Genomic DNA, 21164 nt, shown 5'->3' on the forward strand with positions numbered 1-21164 from the left:
ACCGCGTCATCTACGTCAGCTGACCTGTAAATGCGAAAAAAAAAACGTTTCCATTGCAGTTTTGCGAAATATTTATTTTTCGAATTGCCTGAAAAACCTCCTCATGCGAGCGGAAAAACTTTTTTGCGATACATGGGAGGTTGTGCGATATTGAAGTGTTTCCATTGGGCGTATTTTCAATTCGCAATTTCAATTTGCGCAATTTGAAGGGTAATGGAAACGCGGCTAGTGATGCAACGCAACTGACACTGGTAGGTCACATGATTATGACAACATGGCGGATGTAGTACGTCCAGATTACATTCATACTACACACTCTCATACTATATAGAATGTACTTTTTTAGCAGCCATGAAGTAATTACTTGTCCAAAATAAGTATCTTCTCAAGAGAGTATGTGATTTCGGACGCAGCCCATGAGTACTTGAAATGTGTAATGTAATGTTCTATAAGTGATCTTTTTCTTCATCCACTACATTAAAATCAACGTTAAGTCTATAAAACACAAGCACTGTGCTAGTTTGATCAAATTATGAGGACAGAGAACAAGCCGTGAAACATCACTTGAATGTTCTGCACTGACCTACTTACACAGAACTGCAGGCCAGACACTGTAATGCTGCGTGAAAACAATTATTTCTGCTCACTTTAATGTCAGGCCTGGCCTGTTAAATCCATCAGAATCCAGTCTGGAGCCGCAGACACCATCAGTGACATTCAAAAGGGCCAGAGCGGCTTCATGATCAATAACCCTGGAGTCCCTGATGGGCTTGAGCCGAATACACCAGCGTATGGCAATGATCACAGGAGATATTACAGATTTACTACTCTTGAACTCTTGCCATGCTCTGTCACTCTACAGTGGAGACCTTTGGGGTCAGAGGTCAATGTAATGCTCTAACGCAGGAGTTTTCAATAAAAAATTAAATATTTTTTGAAGATGTAAATAAAAAAGTATTAATGTATGTTTAACAGGAAATTTTATATTTTCAAGATATTATTTTTAACAATTTGTTTTAGTATGACAATGTAAAAATTTAATTAAAAAAATAAAATAAAATTTGTCTTATCACATTTAACATCTTTCTCAGACAGTAAAATGTATTTCTTATATATGAAAATATATAATATTGGGCGTGCTTAGCATCAAAAAGTTTGAAAACTGCTACTCTAACACACACGCCACACACGTCTGTATAAGATTGAACAGTTAATAGTCATTTACACACATTTCTACAGCAACTAACACTAAAAGCAAGCTGAGGTTAAAATGAACACAAAACGGCACATGCAACTTCCATAATGTGACTTATTTCAGAGTGGATGTTCACCAAAACTTCTTTTTTCTAGGAATAACTGATGAATCTGGAAACTGATGGACCATTTTGACTTCATTTACTCAAACTCATCTTCAATGTTCTAGCAATAGTGAAGCAGAAGGTGTGCCGTCACCTGAAATGGCTCCGCTGGTAAGGCCGGGAATGCCCTGGATCTCAGTGACGTTATTGAGGTTGAAGTATTCATTGCAGCTGGCGTTGAGCTCCGGCCCGTTACAGAAGAGCATCCAAAGCCTCGTGGTCACGGTCACGTTGTCTATTATATCTGTCTTCATGCACTTGTCAAAGCCGTGGTTCTGCAGGGTGCGGTTGCCCAACAAACAAACCCTGGAGAGGACGAAAGAGCATTTAGACAGAATTCAAAAGACGAGTTGCAGATTTAAATCAGAGTTTATTGTCAGGAGGGTTGTGGTGATTGAGAAAGCCTGTGAAGCAAACACTACCGCGGATGTTTGTGGTTCAACAAAACGCACTGAGAGCTGCCCAATGCTGATAAAATCTATAAACAGGCTCTGTTTAGTCCAAATAGGCAATGCTGTAAAACATACAGTACAATGAGGGCATTTTGAAGCAACAGAGGGAAATAGTTGGGTTTCGGAAGTAAAAATTCTCTTTTTATTAAAATCAAAGTGCATTGAAATAAAAGTGTTTAAATAAAATAAAATAATGTAACTTTTTTAATTTTTGAATAAAAAGCTTATTAGAATCATGTCTTGTATACTTATATAAAGTTAATAAACTCATAAAATAATTTATGCACGATAGCCACACGAAAATATCACTGGATATTATGGAGATAAACTATTCTAAACTTTCCCTTTACAAAAAACAAAACAAAAAAAAAACCACTTAATTCTAATGCATTTCCATGCAAAGCATGCTGGGAACTAGAAATCCACGTCCAGATGGTTATTTTACTATATGTAGTCACAAACACAAAAATCAAGACCAGTTTACCTCCCTTTTGCAAATGTATATAAATTGAACAAAATTAAATTGTTACAGAATGTTCAAGAATTGTGTTGCTGTAACTCGTTTTAATTAAGTAAACCGAAAAAGTAGCAAAACAATTTTTTTGAGTGTTCATAATGAGCTGGTTGGTTTGGGTTAAGGCTCCTGAATAAGTGATCGCTGTTGAACCTTCATGAACTTTATCATCTGACTTACGGAAACACCGGAGGTTCAAAGATGGTTTTGAAGACGCCAGCGTAGATGGACAGGATGGACAGCACCACACAGGCCAGGAAAACCAGCGCGAGCTTGTTGACGTACTTCACACCGACGAACACCACCACAGCCATGAGTGTTAGACAACACGTGCCGTACACACGCATGTTATTCAGCATGGCCTCGGCCTCCAGCTCCTTCTCCTCCGCCCTGAAGATGGCAGCACTCGGCACGATGTAGGTCTGTGGCACAACACATCCATTTTATTTTATAGAAGAAAATAAAGAGGAAATAATGGGGGAAAATGGGAACGGGATTGGTAAATGTCACCAGGCCTATGCCATCTGGGAGCATGCGTTAGAGCAGGGATTTTAATCTTTTAGATGAACACGGACCCCATCCTAAAACTTTAAAGACGGGTATATATTTTCATGTTCTAAAAACGTTTTGCTAATGTTCCCATTAAGTTACATTCAAATCATCCAGTTATTTAAATGTTTTTAAAAATGTTTCTTGGACATTAAGGAAACATTCCATTTTCTCCTTTTGCAAACATTATGGGAACGTTCCTGTTCTCTGAACATTCTAAAACAACATTTAAAAACTGTTAGGCAAATGCAACATTACATGAATGATTTATGAATGATTTATGAATGTTTTGAGAACATTACTATAGACCAGATAACTTTAAACAAACATCGTATTAATGTTAACTGGAAGAACATTTATTCATAACTTCTGTTAAATGGTTAAAGACCCAAATCATACTGTGAAAAAATTACATGTATATTAAAAATATTCGCAAACTATTTGAAAAATATTTAGTTATTATATTGCTGTGTTACATTACTACATTTTTTCTACTATAGTAGAATGTTCTATAGTAATGTACTGTAAGAAGCATTTATTATTTATTTGAGTCCAATTTTATTATTTATTTAATTTAAGCATTTTATTCTAATTTTTATATTAACTATTGAAATTCAAACTATTTTCTATATTATATATATGCAATATATTTTTTTAAATATGTCCATTTACTTTAACTTTTTTTTTTGTAAAATAAACACTTTTATACACTCAAATCTAGTCTAATGACAAAAAACTACCAAACACAATGTTGCCGTATTTTATATGAGCAGTAAAATCATTGCAAATATGTCATAAATATTCAATATATCACACAATAAACATGTCATAATTCCTCAATTTAAAGTCTCAAGTTATTCTTGGATGATCCTTACGTCACAGTGGCTGATTACCGGTTTCTAAAATCTCCGCTCTTTGGATTTTCTGGACCTAATCTGACTGTAGACTGTAACTGGACACACAACACTCACCAGGAAGATCTCGATGGTACCGAGGATGTACATGGCCCCGGCGAACGTGGTGCCCAGATAGAAGCACAGTCCCACAGCACCTCCAAACTCAGGGCCCAGAGACCGAGAGATCATGTAGTAGGAGCCTCCAGCTGGGGAAACATCATCACACATCATTACAGTAAATGTGACACAGGACGACAAGCCCTCGATGGTAAAAAAGGGTGAATTCTACCAGGAAACCATTGGCACAGTTACAAAAAACACCATAATCAACCGTGCAGCTTGAGTGTTCGAGGTTTAACGTTGACCATGATGTCATTTCCTGTTTAAAATGAAAATACAAATACAAAATGTAATACCTGGAACAACACCGTTTGTAGCAATGGCACTCATTGATATGGCAGTCAACATTGTCTGAAAAAAATAAATAAAAATACAATTATTAGTTCAGATGTATTAAGAAAGTAAATATGGTCGATGAAACTCGATCAATAAAGATAACAATGTACAGTACAGTAATGACGTTCTCCTTTTCTTTTTCCAGGAACATTTAGTCCTGTTAAAGGTCATCTGCATCTGGGTGTTATGCAATCCGGCCCTACCGTTGGAGTGTCCTTGAGCTGAACGTCCACTAAATCCCTGCGTCTCTCGCTCTGTACTCTGGAAAGCTACTGGACTAAAGCCAATTAACGTCCATGAACCTCCAGCAGGGCTTAGCGTTTGAAATAAAGCGGTTTGATGAAGAAGATTGAGTGATCTTTACTAGCCAAAGACAGACACAAAGAGCTGCCATTTTTATCAACACACACTTTAATGCCGTTTCTGATTATACTCAGATTCATACCCAGTATGCATTTCAATATGTTCAGTTTATATTAAGATATGAGGGAATGGTTGTCATATTTAAAACAAACATATATTATTTTTTTTATATATAATGTATATTTTTTTGTTTTGTGAAAGTTTTTTGAAATGTGCAAACTAAAAATCGCCCTTGTTGGTGCACATTGTTATCATTCATCCATGTAATAACTTGCTCCACGTCTATAATAAATAACTTTCCTTTCTGTCTTTTTCAACATTTGTCATATAGAACAACTTTTCACCATCCATCCAATCAATTCCTGATTGATGCTCTCAAGTCCAGTCTTGCACTTTTCATCCCTGTTTTAGGAAGACATTAAGGAAGAAAAACGATGTGTTGCACTGGTTTGATATTGATTTAACTTTCCTAAGTGAGGAAGTAAATATGTGATTCAATCGCACATGGAAACGCCTCTCTATCCGCCATTTATCTCTAATAAGCAACGCTGAGATCTTGATGGTTCCTGTAAGAGCGCAATGATGAAAGAGCGAAAGGTTTGAAACTCGACCGTGACACAATCACCGGAAACGTATAATGACACTAGTAAGTAAAGGTTGAGGTGAATTAGATGCTTGATCTCATTGTCTGATGTGGTTTATAAATAGGCGTCTGTGTTAAAGACTTCTGAGCACAGGATATTACACACGTCTGAGTTCAGACGAAAGAGGAAGGAGGCTAAACTTAACTTGCAGGATCAACGGACTGAACTGATCCACACACACATATATATGTGTGATTCCAGTATTTATATGGACCCCGCTTGAAAAACAACTGGTTCTCTTATGCACAGTCTTCTAAGGCAGAATCCTAACTCAAGTGTCTTATCTGGAACACACTATCTAGGGAACATAAGATGATAATTGTGTCTTACTTTTAAATAAGCAAAAGCTAATGTAATGCTTCCTCAGTCACTGTCTCCAGTTCACACGGTTGGACTTACACACGAGCAGCACATGGACACAATGATAAAGGACTCCAAGATTCCCGCCGTTCCCACGATCCATGTCATTCGCAGGAAGAGAATCACTCCCAGGATATTCTGCAGGCAGGGCAGGTAGACGCCGATGAACGTCCCCATCTGTGGACTCTGGACAGAGAGACAACACGGAAAAGACAGCATGAGAAAATGTACAATAAATGATTGTGCATGCATGCAAAAAATATTGTAGGGACGTACAGTTGGAAATATAAAAACCCAGAAACTAAATGAAAATGAGGAACGTTGCATTGGCAACATGCTGAAATAAAGAAAGAATTATTTAGTTTATTTTAGTTAGTTTATTTCAAGTGACGAACATGTATTTAGTTTTAATGAATTAGTTAACAATAATAAACCTGTATACTGATGCTTTTTAGACCCAGAAATCAAAATACTGATGTGAAGAACCTTTAATAAAACATCAAAAACTATATTTTTAATCTCCAAATGACCATATAGGAACTCAAAAAAATGGTTCTTGATAAAAAGATATTTCTCTGCTGAACCTAAAGTGCTTTAAAAACCTGTTTTAACTAAAGAGGAATTTAGTTTTTGATCTTTAATTCTGCGACATACTAAAACGAGGGAAAAATCACCCATAATATGCAATGCAAACCAGACTTAGATCTCATCCATAAGTGCTGTGCATCTTAATGTACACTTAATGTTTCAATGGAAGCTTTTAGCCGTAAAAGAGGCATAATCCATGTTATCCTTTCAAATCGTAAATGACCCAGTCCTGAGATTCAGTGTTTCCTCCCAAACCAAGCTTATGATGTGCTTCAATATTGATACAAAAGAAATCATAACCAGCTTTTACACGACCAAAAAAAGCTAATAAATGCATACCGGAGTGAGATGAACGCTCTCGACACTGTTCCCGCTGGAGTCAATTACACGATATGGATGAACTTTAGTTATTACCTATAGAATCAAATAAACACCAAAGAGGATCCTAGATGTTTCCTCCAAAATTTCGCTTCTTCACCAGAAGACTTGAGCAGTTTCCCGCAGTCCGAGCATCTGAAGCCAGTCGTCTCAGGGCTAATAAGAGCACGTCGCCTTCGCCCCGCTTCACCAATCACAGATGCCCAGAGACGAGGAGACTGGCTGGGGACTGTGGTTTTGTGGGTATTGCCTGGCCATTGCTTAAACATTTTTACTTACTCGCAAGAAATAACCACGAGAACTCAATATGATGATGCCCTCTGGGCTTGAAACGGAAAACAAAGAAAATAGTTGCATTTGTGCATGTGTTAATAAATCTGTGCATACGGCTAAAGACTAACCATAGATGTCATTGGTATTTTTTTCAAGTGAATTAAAATGAGGCTGAGGGAGACAGAAGACAGAATGGTCTGTATTGTCAGGGCAATTCAACCCAAGTTTTCTGGAGTTAAATAAAATATGGCGTCTATTCAGACTAAAATGTATTGCCTTTCCTGACTAGTCATAAAAATAAAGGATTTCAAAAGGGGGTTTTCGCTGTGATGCCATACACTGAAAAACAGTGTAGGATTTACTTTAATAAAACTATTTTCCCTCAGAAATTGCTAGTAAATTTCACAAATAGTTACATGGGATTACATTGTAAATAATTACAAGGAATGACATAGTAACAAAACGAACATTTTAAGTAGAAAGAAATAGCATTTCTTGTAAAAAGTACTCTAATTTTTTTTATTTTTTTTTATAAATTATTATTACAGTGTAGAAGAACCATTTTTGGTTCCCCAAATAACCTTTCAGTAGGTGCAAACCATTACAGATTTGCACAAAACTTAATTTTTTTCCCCTCGCGATCAGTAAAATCATTCCAAAAACCATGGCAACGGACATTGGTAGGTTTATGTACTATATCCCAGCCACTATTATTTGTTATTAATTACACTAGCCATTATTATTAATCGAAGGAGATGTATGCGTGTTTCAAAGCATTAATGGTAAGGAACGACCCTTATTATACTTGTGAGCGGCACATATGAGGTGTTTCTGGGTGTTTCTCCATCATTTCTGCTTCGAGGTCTTGATTGTGGCATTTATTTGAGGTTTAGAATCCAGTATTCCTGTAATTCTTTTGTCTTTTATGAATTTAATAAAGAACTCTGTCTCGCATTCTGTCCAAACACACCGCGTCATCTACGTCAGCTGACCTGTAAATGCGCAAAAACTGTTTCCATTGCAGTTTTGCGAAATATTTATTTTTCAAATTGCCTGAAAAACCTCCTCATGCGAGCGGAAAAACTTTTTGGCGATAAATGGGTGGTTTTGCGATAAATGGGTGGTTTTGCGAAATTGACGTGTTTTCATTGGGCGTATTTTCAATTCGCAATTTCAATTTGCGCAATTTGAAGGGTAATGGAAACGCGGCTTGTGAACATTTCTTTAAGAAAAAAGAAGTTCTTCCTTGTGTGAAGAACATTTAAAAAAATGAAAATAACTTTTTTCCACTATAAAAGAACCTTTTGTGCAATAGAAAGATTCTGTGGATGTTAAGCGTTCTTCACAGAACCATCGATGCCAATAAAGAACCTTTATTACTCGTTATAAGAGCGTGGAACAACAGAACTATGAGAACTTCAGGTCATTTCCGACTTGCTTCTGTAATCAGACTTTCCAAACAATCTGACCTGTATTAATTTCCTGTCGAATTCTCAACAAAGGCTGAAAGAATGTAGAGAATGTGTGTCTGATTTGTTTTAGATTGCAGGACACAGACACAAACTTCAAACATCCTGAACGCTCTGCTGCTTTCAATCATGTCTACAGAGTCTTTTCACCAACGCCAACTTTAAAGGAAATGGTCCAAATACTTGTCTTTATGATGTTTTAGGTATTTGATAAAGTATGTTACCTTGACTGTTTTCTTCTTGGCACCTTCGTCCTCGTCGGCCTCCTCGTGCTCTCTGACGCCCTGCGTGAGGTTAGTGTAGTTGGCCAGTTTGCTGAGCAGCGAAGACACCATGGGATTGCTGTCCATCTCCTCCTGAAAGTGTAAAAGGTCACGAGTTTGATGGAAAACCACTGTATTCCAAACACGGCAAACACAAACGACTCATTTCAAACCTCTACAATGTCTCGGACGGTAAAAATAAATGCAGAGACCAGAATCAAAAGGACATAATAACAGCTTTGTCCGTCCGAAATCATAAAAATATACAAAAATAAACATCATGACCCATGAATGACTTTATTTGTGATCATAAACATGAAACGAGAATGTGGAAAACAGGCCTGATGTCAAATATAGGCTTGAGAATAAACACAAAGTCTGTTCTGACTGAAAACAATAATATATATTATCAAGAACTTATCTGGGTCAAAATCAAAATAAGGGTATGCCAGATTTTTGGATAATAATATTTTGGGAATTATTATATTATTTAAGTAAGGCAAAAAAAATTTTTTTAATTAAAATATCCACATCGTTGTAGTATTTATTGTACTATTAAAATATGATTTAATTCGTATTTTAGTAAGTAAAAATCAATAAGTATTTTAGCATTACATTTAAAAGCACAAAAGTAAAATATTTAGATTGATAACTGATGAAAATGTGAGGATAAATGTGCAAAATTGTGCAAATAAATGAATAAATAAATATAAAATATAAAAATCATGGCCCTGAAATAATTATTAATCTTATTTTTGTTTTGTACTGTTAATCAAAGAACATGCAGAAATGTTCAATCATATTGAAATATAAACATTTAAAAACTTCACCACTGAAGTTTAAAGATAGTACCTCAAAAAGTGCCATGTTTTTCCCATCATACAGCGTTCCCTTATAATCATCTGTGTTATGGATGAACGGGCTGCTTTCCCTTGGGGTTCCATCACCTGTATTAGAAAGATAGACAGAGTGATAGAAAAGACATGATTACTAAAACTCTGTGTGCTTACAGAACTGAGAGGTGTTTATGGTATGTTATCTTTGGGATAGATTAGGAAAATCTAGACTTGACTTCCTATCCATTGCTGTAGGTCAGACATAATGATTTTCCTATAATTAGAGCATGATGGCGATCGATGTCCTCCCGAGTGGCTCTACGGTTCACCAGTCACACTGATGTTCAGAGCAGAGGACGGCATATGGCGTCCCGTCATGAAGCGCTTATAAAGCCTGAAACGTATCGCTTAAAAACATGCAATTACGTGGAGGTGGACGTCGCTCGCCCGCTGATCCGCCTGGGTTTGTGGTTATATATAGATGTTAAATTGCAGTGATTTTACATAAACATCTGGACTGGGCTGGACTTATTTTCAGATTACATCGCTTTATTCATATCCTCAGACCTATCATTTCAGCGCAGATTTAGAGAGACACTGTTCCAAGAGTTTCTCAGCTTGAACTAAACAATTTACACTCTGAAATATATATATGAAGAGTTCAGATGCAAAAGCCTCTAAGTGCCATCTGAAATTTTCTTCTAGAATAATTATTTTCACAAAGCTTGTATATTTAAGTTCGGTAATTTCACTTAAATGACAATTTGCATTGCCATTTAAGTGAAATTATTTAACTTAAATATACAAGCTTGATAAAAATGATAATTCTAGAAGAAAAATTGCAGATGGCACTTTGAGGCTTTTGCATCTGAACTCTTCATAAATAGAACCTTAAAAGGTTCCATCAGGTGCTTAAAATTATATATAAATATAATTTATTAGACTTTCCCATCAATGGATATTTTTATGGATTTTTCAATTTTAATCAAATTAATTAATTAAAAAGCTCATAAACTTACTTGATCACTAGGAAAAAATGTAAACAACCAGTTAACATGAAAGCCTATGTAATCATTTAAGGCATTCCACCTTAAATAGAACCTTTTTGGAATAAAGAGTTCTTTAAAATTGAGTCTAGGGTTCCATATAGAACCTTTTCTTCTAAGAGTGAAATAGTATTTTTCTAAATAGTAATAGTGTTTTTCCTACCTTGTTTACAACATAATTTTTGTTTAATTTACAGCGCAGTGGTACAAGATAAGTTAAATGTTTGAACTGTTTAACTTCGTAAACAACAAAGTCCAAGAGTAAGTTTAATGGTAAACTTGAAAAAAAAAAAGAAGCTTTTGTAAGCCTGCCAGAAACTACAAATGTGACCAAGCTTGACGATCCATCAAAATCTGTGTATGATTATGCAATAAAACCACAAGATGCTCTAATATGGATGTGGACTTTCTTATACAGCTTGAAACAATAGTGCATTTGCAAACTGGTCTGAAACTAGTCCAGATTGTTTGGAACACACATTTATGCAATAATGTTTGCGTCTGAAGTTCTCAAAGTGATGCTAAATTCACAGCTCACACTGAACACACCTGAACACATGGATGCTTTAATTCAAAGCATCTTTTCAAACTACACATTTGACAGTTCTACAGTAGAAAACGGCTTCAGGCTGCCGGCAGAAGGTCTCGACTCTATCACAGCTTTCATTGGCCAAGAGGACGTTTGACTGACATGTAACGCAACCAATCACAGTTCGCTTTGTTTCTCGTCATGTTTAAGGGTGTGAAAATATAAAGTCAATGTCCCTGCACTAACAGACCGGCGTGCATCTAATAAATGATTCATTCAAGAACGTTTTGCAAGTTTACTGCAACAATGGAGCCGCGAACTTCACATACTTTTGAATATCCACCATTTGTGACCCTGGATCACGTCACCAGTCTCGAGTCACACGGGTATCTCTGTGGCAATAGCCAACAATACATTGTATGGGTCAAAATTATCGATTTTTCTTTTATGCCAAAAATCATTAGGATACTAAGTAAAGTTAAGATATTTTGTAAATTTCCAACCGTAAATATATAAAACATTTATTTTTGTGAGTGAATGGATCAACATTGTGAACATAAATGAACAACTTTAAAGGAGATTTTCTCAATGTTTTGATTTTTTTGCTCCCTCAGATTCCAGATTTTCAAATAGTTGTATCTCAACCAAATATTGTTCTATCCTAACAAACCACACATCAATGGAAAGCTTATTTAATCAGCTTTCAGATGATGCATAAATCTCAATTTAAAAAAATTGACCCATGTGACTGGTTTTGTGGTCCAGGATCTCATTTAGTTGATCCTGTTGAGCTCTCAGTGTCACAGTTGTAAACACGACTGCTTTCTTCTTCCTCGAGGGGGTTTGGCCTCATGACGGCTTTGTTTCCAGGTGGACCGTTAAAGAATGCGACACACACGTCTCCCAGACATCCTTCAACCAATCAGATCGCGACTTCAAACCTCCTGAAGTGTTCCCCTTATGCATCAGACGTTCAGCCAACGGTCTGTGTTGAGGTGTTGAACTGTTCACTATAGTTTCAAAGCAAATGTAACTGTTAAAAAGATACAAGCCCTAAGACAACAAATAAACAGCAGCAAATACTCATGAAACACTGATATACCACACAATCATCAGAAACCAGGAAGAGCATTTCAGACCAGATGTACATTTAGATTCAAATGGTTTATTGTTTGTTATCTTTCTAACTGTTTTAGGAAACACTATTTCAATGGTCCACTTTAGACTTTCTACTAGCTAACTTTGCAACTACATGTCAACTAACTCTCATTAGAGTATTAATAGACTGCCTGCTTAATATCTGATAACACTTTACATTAACGCTCCTCAACAGTCATTATACTGACTATATGTTTTCAACTACGTCAACTTATTCTACTATCCTGAACACTAATATGTAACCCAGATCTAACAGTCTACTAATACTCTAATCACTGCTAGTTGACATGTAGTTGCAAAGTTACTTATAGTTAGTAGAATGTCTCAAAATGAAGTGTAACCCTGTTTTAAATGAGAAACGTCAAAATTGTCAATGACATTTGCATTTTATAACCTATTTTACTATCATAATCTGATATATTACAGAAAGACACCAGATATTTAACAATAAAAAGTTGGACAGAGCTTAGATTTTAAGGACTATGCATTAAGAAAATGCATTAAAAGTGATTTTATGATTACTTTCTAAATGTTAGCTAATAGTATTTGGTAAAAACTTTATTTTGGGCCTTTACCACTTTTATTGACAGAGACATTAGTGTATATTGTGGAGATCTACGGAGAATGTAATCAGGACAACAAAAGTTTCAAAGCATTAAACGTTTTGGCATTAAATGATAATTATATTCTACTGTTCATGTTCACATTGGCATCTATGACTGCAGACACTTGATACAGTATGACCAATCTCACGAGACGTGATCCACTTTCATCAGAATGACCTAGATTACAGATATGCTTATATCACTGCAGACGTCACAGTCCTTCATTCAGTGATGGAAACACACATGGAGAATGAATGAGTGGGCAAAATGGAAAGCAGGAAGGAAACAATTAATAAAGCTTAAACCAAAGCAGAACTGGAGCTATGATGGGACCAGCCAAAATTACCAACAAGATCATCGAGTTCATCCAATCAGCAGCGCCGCACTGCGCGTCCTTGGCTTAAGACGATTCCCTTTCCAGCGATGACAGTGGCGGCGTCCGAACCGAGTGTTTACAAACACTCTAATTGTGGACATGGAAGTCAAAGATCAAATATAGCAATAATCTCACAGAGAACTCAGCTTTCTTAACGCCTGAGACTAGACTGGACGCTGGTGATCACAACAATGAAGATTGATCCTAATAAAAGTGACAACATCAGAGATGGCCAAAGGAAATCATGCCTTTACACACATTAGTCACTATTACTGTCAGTAACAAAAGTGTTAGTGTTTTGAGGAATCATACCTCTCTCTTGGTGAGGAGACTGTGCTGTTACTTTAAGTGATCAGACACACAATGTTCACCTGCTGCATGATAAAACAGGTGGAAAAAAACACAGAGGGGATCGGAGACAAAAGCTGAGAAAAAAAAACATTTAAACCGAAACAAATAAACTGAGGGGACCAGAGAAAAAAATGAAAAAAATAATAATAATAATTTTTTTTTTAATGAAAAAAAAATTAAACAATTAAAATAATAAATGAAACCAAATAAAGTGAATAAAATAAGATGTTAAAAACCTGGGGCGATCTGAGAAATATTTTACACATAATTGAAAAAAAAAAAATTAAACAGAAAATAAGATAATATGAAAAAAAAATAATAAAAAAATAAATACATTAAACAAAATAAGATAAGATAAAATAAAATAAAAAAGAATAGCAATAATATAATAATATTATTATTATTAATAATAAAATAAAATAAAATAAAAGAGAATACAATAAAATAAGATAAAAATATATATGTAACCTACTAAAATTCACAAAATAAAAATGATAAAATAAAATAAAAAATAAATAAAAAATAAATAGCCACCTATACTAACAGCTCATAATCACCCACCAATGCTGACCCTCGAGCGCTTGAGTTCACCAGACCCTCGACCCCTATGAACAACCACTCGTGAGATGAACACAGCGGAGGGATTTTTATTATTGTATTTAACAAAAGAACAGACGACAGCTCCACCTGAACATCAGCACATCTTTATGGACCAGTGGACCTGACATCCGCTGCACAGGTGCTCAATATAGAGACACACCTTACAGAAAAAGGACTTTTATTTGCTTTCCAGAAACATAAAAGTTGGAGTTTGCAAGAAGAAAAACTAATAACTTTCTTTTCAACCTTTTTGCACAAAGTTGTTGCAAGAAAGGCTGAAATGAACACGTCAGGTAGGCGTCAGTCAGCCTCTATGGTAATAAATGGCCACATGCTCTATTTATATCAGCTAAGCTCTCTCTGGTTCTGATCTTTAAGCGGCCTACGGTAGCTATGTTTTACACCGGCTGACTGTGCAAGAGACGGAGGCAGAAAGAGTCGCTCCAATCCCTTTATCCAACACGGATGTCAAGCAATTAGAAGGCCCAAAGTCTGGCAAAGTAAATAAGCCCACGTCAACGTCTACAACAGATGATGGAAGTGCAAACGCTGCCTTCAAAATGATACTCAAAAAGTCACTTTGCAATATCCTGATCGTCAACATTAAATGCCAAAATAGCATTCATGTAATTCAAGTACAAACACAACACTGATCTCAGACTTGGAAAAGTCACTTAAAGTCAGTTTAGAAGAGATGTTTGTTATTTACAACCGTAAAACACCAACCCTATCTTCTATCTGAGAAGATCCAGAAAGTAATCTAAAACTAGCTTGATGCAACTTGTCTCTGAAAGTGAGTTTAGAGGAGAAGTTCTGGAGATATTCTGATTGACAGCATTAAAACACCAAAATATCTCCACTGATTATGAAGTTTATGAACCATAATTACACGTCTACTAAAGTAAGATTCAACACTAGATTAATGCAACTAGTCACAAATGTAACTTGGAAGTTGGTTTAGAAAAAGTTATAGTTTGGTTGACAACATTAAAACAGCAAAATATCTCATTCTAGATGATCGAGAAGTTCCAAAACAGCAATTTCACTCCCATTTTCATTGTAAATTAGGACTAGCTCAATTAAACTAGTCACAAATGTTGCCTAACGTTAGTTTAGAAAAGGTTATATTCTCGTTGACAACATTAAAAAGTACAAATATCTTGTTGTAGCTGACTGTGAAGCTCCAGTACAGCTAAAGAACTACAGTAAGACTAACTCAATGCATCTAGTCATAAATGTCAATTAATATCAGTTTAGAAAAGATTATATTCTGTTTGATCTCATTCTAGCTGATTGAGAAGTTCCACAACTGCAATTTCATGTCTAATAAAGCACTGTAAGACCACTGTAAGACCACTGTAGCTCGAGAATCACTTGTCATATTCCTCAATTGTCAATCATCTGCTAAAAGAATAAATCCAAATGTCACTTAAAGACTAAAGTAATGGCCAAATATCTCAGTCTACCTGATTGTGACGTTCAGGAACAGCAATTTCACGTCTACTAAAGAAAGAAACAAGACGCCTTCAATACGACCAATCACATCATATCCTTCAAAATGCATTTTTCCTCCTCAAGATGAATCACTGTAATCCTCATTTTAAAGTCACTTTGGTTGACAACACAAAAATGTCCATTGGCCATCATTCTAGCCGATTGTGAAGGTCCAGAACATCAACTTCAAATGAAGAACAGTGTATATTGACAACATTAAAACAACAAAATATCGTCTACCCAAGATGTTCAACTGAACTAAAAACGCGCGCTAGCTCAACACAACTCGTCACAATCTTCAAAAAGTCAGTTTACACAAACTCTGCTGGTTCTACATTAGCATTAGAACTCTAACAACTCAATTCCAGTTACCCGTAACTTTTTTAAATGTAGTTTACACCTCATGGGCGACATCCACGGGCATCACGGGCACCAGCGGCACTTACCCCGCGGGCAGGAGCTGGACCCCGGGTCCATGCTGACGGAGAGAGAGAGAGAGAGAGGGCGAGGTGTCCCCTGAAGCCTGAGGACGCTGGGACGACACTATAGTGTGCTCTGATGATCAGCGCCTGTGACGCCGCCAATATAACACAGAGACATCAGTCCCTGAGCGCTTGATCCCTGATCTAAACCACTCACCCAGACACGACACGGGGGAGGAGCGGAGGGAGAGAGAGAGAGAGAGAGAGAGAGAGAGAGAGAGAGAGAGAGAGAGAGAGAGAGAGAGAGAGAGAGAGAGAGGGATAAAGGTAGGAAAGTGATTGATGGAGGCAGTGCAGAGAGAGAGAGAGATAGAGATAGAGAGAGACTAATAAAAAAAGAGAGAGTCGACGACTAATCAGTGATGCGCTCACACACACACACACACACACACACACACACACACGCTCGTACACACAAACAAACACGCAAAAACACTTACACACTGAATTCTAAATTGTTCACAGAATTCTGAAATGTTCATAAACTGTTCAACCTTTTTTTGTACTAAATGTTCTAAATCATTTTCTATGTTGTTTTGATGCTTTGGCAATACAAAATGTTTTTTTTTTTTTTTTGTCATGCCAATAAAGCTTTCTGAACTGAATTGAGAGAGAGAGAGAGAGAAGAGAAGAGAGTAAAGCTACGTCAGATCAGTCAGTATGACTGTAAACGCATCCGAAAAACAGTTTCTAAACAATTACAGTTTCTAAAAGGCATATTTGAAAGAACAGAGAAAAATGATACGCACTGGTATTGTGTTGGGTTGCCACTTGATATCCACAATTGTTTATCATGCTAAAGAAACAAAAATGTCCCTAAAAAAATTATGAATAAATATTTTTTTAAACAAAATAATTAATTATATATTATATTAAATCAATTATTAAGTGAATTAAAATATTTATTTATTTAGTAATGAAAATTGTTGATGTGTGGCATGCCAATCATATTTTTTTTAAATCAACATTTAGAAATGTAGAATAGTTTTTGAAGTTTTTCATTATTTTAATCATATATATATATATATATATATATATATATATATATATATATATATATATATATATAATTAAATACGTACCATACATTAAATAGAAGAAAAAAAAATTGAAAGATAATATTTTAATGAAAATTTGAGTCAGTAATGATGCATTATTATTATTTGTTTAAGCAATGAGGCAGTTGAGGAGGTGTAATACTGTGAATAGTCTTCATCAGTCACACACAGCACATCCTCTCACACACTGTTGCTTTACTGCAGGAACTGACTTTACGACTCCTGCATTAATTGCTGGTGGTGGAGTGACTCTTCATCAGCATGTGAACTGGGCAGTAATCACTTAACCAGATTAACCAAATCCTGTCCTTTTTATAAAGCGTAGCGGACCTGAAGCAGGAGGACCACGCATGACAGACACTCGTCATTCACATCACTGGCCTGAAGATGAGGGAGGATGCAAGCATTAGGAAATCGACACCAACCCCGGTTTACATCCAGACAAGGGGGAAAAAAAAGAAAGTGAAATCTACACAATGTGAGATTAAAAAGTCAGACACAGTCTTAAACCTTATAATAAACTATTTTTCTGTGCTGGACCTTGTTAGTGGTGGTCAAACTCCAGCTCTCTTGTGCTGTAAGACATTAAAGCCTTCAGGTAAAGGCTGGTGACGTAACAGAGCATGCTGGGATAGCGGGGGTGGGGGGGTATTCACACAAACCCCCCCCCGTATGACTTCAGCTTTATGAGTGTGAACCGCTGGATTTCATCAGGCTTTGAGGTCACAGCAGGACATCAGCAAAACTACATCAGAACAAAAAATAAATCACGTCAAACCAGGATTTAAAACATGTTTGATTACATTTCTGATAAAAGATTATCATGATCACCAAAACTGACAACAAAAGGGAATTCCATCTATTCTTGTAGAAATAAATCCTCTTAAAGGGTCATAATAATAATAATTATTATTATTATTATTATTATCATTATTTAATTATTAATATTATTATTATTATTATGATTATTATTAACAAAATAATACTAGTAACAATAATTAAAACTTTATTTTATTAATATAACAACAACAATAATATTAATAATAATAATAATAATAATAACAACAATATTATTATAATATAAATATTATAATTGTAATATTGTTATTAGTATTACAAAATAAAAATAGTAGTGCATTTTGTTAACATAATAATAATAATAATAATAATAATAGTATTATTATTATTAATAATATAATAATATCAATAATAATAATAATAATAATATCAATAATATTATATAATTTTAATATTATAAACAAAACAGTTGTAACAGTTGTAGTTGTAACAATACTAGTACATTTTATTAATAACAATAATAGGAAATTATTTTTTATTACCACCACTACTACTTCTACTTATAATAATAATATTAGTAGAACATGACCCCTTCAGGAGAATCAAGACAGATTTTAAGCTTGCGATTCGTTGTATCTAAAGCTCAACACTGAGGTCTCCAGTTCTGTCTGACGGTCATTATTTGTGTCTGACACACAAGCTCTTCATATCACACACACTCACTTCCTCTGACCCGGCAGAAAATACAGAACTGGGACATGAGGATGTTATTTCATACAACAGTGTCCATTATAAGAACAGAAATCACACACACAGGCCTATAAATGACTTCAGCAAATCATCAAAACTGTACAGATGAAGCTTAACAACACTTCTACTGTCTGCATCTCAACTGACAGCGTCCATCAGAACAAATTAAGTTAAATAAGGAGGGAGGCCTAAAGTGTCAGTAAAAAAAAGCATAATTTTATCATATTATATATATATATATATATATATATATATATATATACAGAAACGAGGCGGTACGCATTTTCAAACCGAACGGTTCGTTGGACCATTTTTCCTGCCGACCAAAATTCGTTATTTCAAATCTAGACGGGTCCAAAATTGTCCAACATCAAATGGCAAACGTAATGAAAGCGGATCGAAACTGAGCTGCTCGTTATTGTGTGGTTGAAGGACCGTTTATCAGTTTGGACCAGTGCAGCGCGAGCCGATCGTGATCATGTGACACTGTTACTACACAGCGCTAATAAGAGCTCCAGTAAAGAAAGCATTTGAATTCGCCACAGAAGTAATAGCTAACATCGCTGCGAGATCTAGTGAGAAACATTCACATTTCTCCGTTATTAACGGATCAAACAGCGCTGACGTGGAAACCTGGAAGAAACATTGTGCCATGAATGAACTATCCAGTGTCCACAGATCAGCAACATTCACCATGGATTAACTGTAGTAACACTCACTGCACCCATGGAAGTTTGGCAGGAATAGTGCCTTCAAGTAACATTACGTCGGTTTTATTTTGACATTATGAATACAATTGCTGCCCTCAAATGTTAATCTGAACTAAAATAAACCTTTGTTTATAACTAACAATCATTTTTTCCAAGGAGCTGTTTTGTTTGATATGCTCCTAAGAAGAGTCTATTATAGCTCATCATTGCTCAAAGTAAAATAAAAAATCATACTTTATTATGTTAGTTTTAATAAAAAAAAAAAAAATTCTCTGCCATTTCTTGCTTTTTGCTGTATCGAAAACGTACCGAACCGTGACACAAGTGTATCGTATTGAACCGAACCGTGAATTTTGTGAACCGTTACACCCCTAATATACACATATACACATGGAGGTTTGTGGGTGGGGGGGTCTGTGTTGCTATTTTGAACTTTTCTGTTGCTTTTACATCTATTTATTCAGACATCTTGTCTCATTATGTAAATGTTGGAGTACCTTTTATATGTCTGCAGAAAAAACTTGGGCAAAAGAAATAACATCAGTTGTGCCGATGCCATATCTCATCTCTACAAATATTTATTAAGGTTTCTCCAGCAGAGGGAGACAGTAAATCACTGAGGAATGATGGATGTGCTTCAGCTCAGTGTTACCTGAACATGACTGTGCTCAGATAGCAGTCACACTATTGCTGTAGTGTATAGCATGCACACCATGCACAGGGCAGTCTGTATGCACTGCATAGATGACAAAATGTGCTTGACTTCACCTTCCCTTCCAGTGTAATGAACGAACCAGAAGTGATATCGGTTTCTTGACTTGATTTTTTAATTGGCTGGAAAAAGATTAGAATATGTGACCCTGGATCACGTCACCAGTCTCGAGTCGCACGGGTATCTCTGTGGCAATAGCCAACTATACAGTGTATGGGTCAAAATTATCAATTTTTCTTTTATGCCAAAAATCATTAGGATATTAAGTAAAGATCATGTTCCATTAAGATATTTTGTAAATTTCCAACCGTAAATATATAAAACATTTATTTTTGTGAGTGAATGTGCATAATTGCGAACATAAATGCACAACTTTAAAGGAGATTTTCTCAATGTTTTCGATTTTTTTGCTCCCTCAGATTCCAGATTTTCAATAGTTGTATCTCTGACAAATATTGTCCTATCCTAACAAACCATACATCAACGGAAAGCTTATTTATTCAAATTATGTATAAATCGCACTTTAGTGGTCTTGTGGTTTTGTGGTCCAGGGTCACATATTTGATTAAAAATGCAAAACACCATTTAAATTAACCATATAACATGTTTAAGTTGTGTACAAGTCTACTTATACTTGATGTTCAGAGTTTTACACTCGGTCTGTTCATTCACGACGGTTAATTGAGTTTCTAATGGACTCCAGCAGCAGCAGCAGATGTTTTTCCAGCCTGTGATTAGTGTGCGTCAGCCAGAGCTGTAAAAATGAAGGAGCGATTACGTCTTGATGCAATGGCAGCAGTGAATCAGCGCACACAGCGGGCAATAACAAGCGCAAGATTAAACCCACGTTTGAAAGGAGAGCGGCTACTGGAGGACAGGACGAAATAACAAACACAACGTGTTCCCTAAACAGTGATTCTCAATCGGCCGTTGTTTTCAGAGTCTAGAGCTGACGGTCTGTTAACATTACATGCATCACGGACTCTCTGTCCACAAAAATCTCTCTCTGCACGACTGGATATTTAAGATTAGATTACAGACGTGACACAGCAGGGCTAAGTGACGTTTGCATGAAGGTCTGTGTTCCAAAACAAAC

At 35.8% G+C, this 21164-nt stretch overlaps 1 protein-coding gene across 10 annotated transcripts in view; it reads right to left on the reverse strand.

The window, feature by feature from the left end:
- The window catches only part of slc12a7b (solute carrier family 12 member 7b), a 77386-nt gene that overhangs the window by 26509 nt on the left and 29713 nt on the right, over nucleotides 1–21164 (reverse strand). For all 10 annotated transcript variants that reach the window (XM_082183441.1, XM_082183435.1, XM_082183437.1 and 7 more), the window contains exons 2-8: nucleotides 9416–9510; nucleotides 8525–8656; nucleotides 5632–5778; nucleotides 4186–4240; nucleotides 3845–3975; nucleotides 2505–2746; nucleotides 1453–1664 (exon numbers count right to left, since the gene is read on the reverse strand). In XM_082183441.1, the coding sequence (XP_082039567.1) occupies nucleotides 1453–1664; nucleotides 2505–2746; nucleotides 3845–3975; nucleotides 4186–4240; nucleotides 5632–5778; nucleotides 8525–8656; nucleotides 9416–9510 (1014 nt within the window). The remainder of the gene's footprint in view (nucleotides 1–1452; nucleotides 1665–2504; nucleotides 2747–3844; nucleotides 3976–4185; nucleotides 4241–5631; nucleotides 5779–8524; nucleotides 8657–9415; nucleotides 9511–21164) is intronic.

This window comes from Leuciscus leuciscus (assembly GCF_965113295.1).
Source record: "Leuciscus leuciscus genome assembly, chromosome: 11".
Taxonomy (NCBI): domain Eukaryota; kingdom Metazoa; phylum Chordata; class Actinopteri; order Cypriniformes; family Leuciscidae; genus Leuciscus; species Leuciscus leuciscus.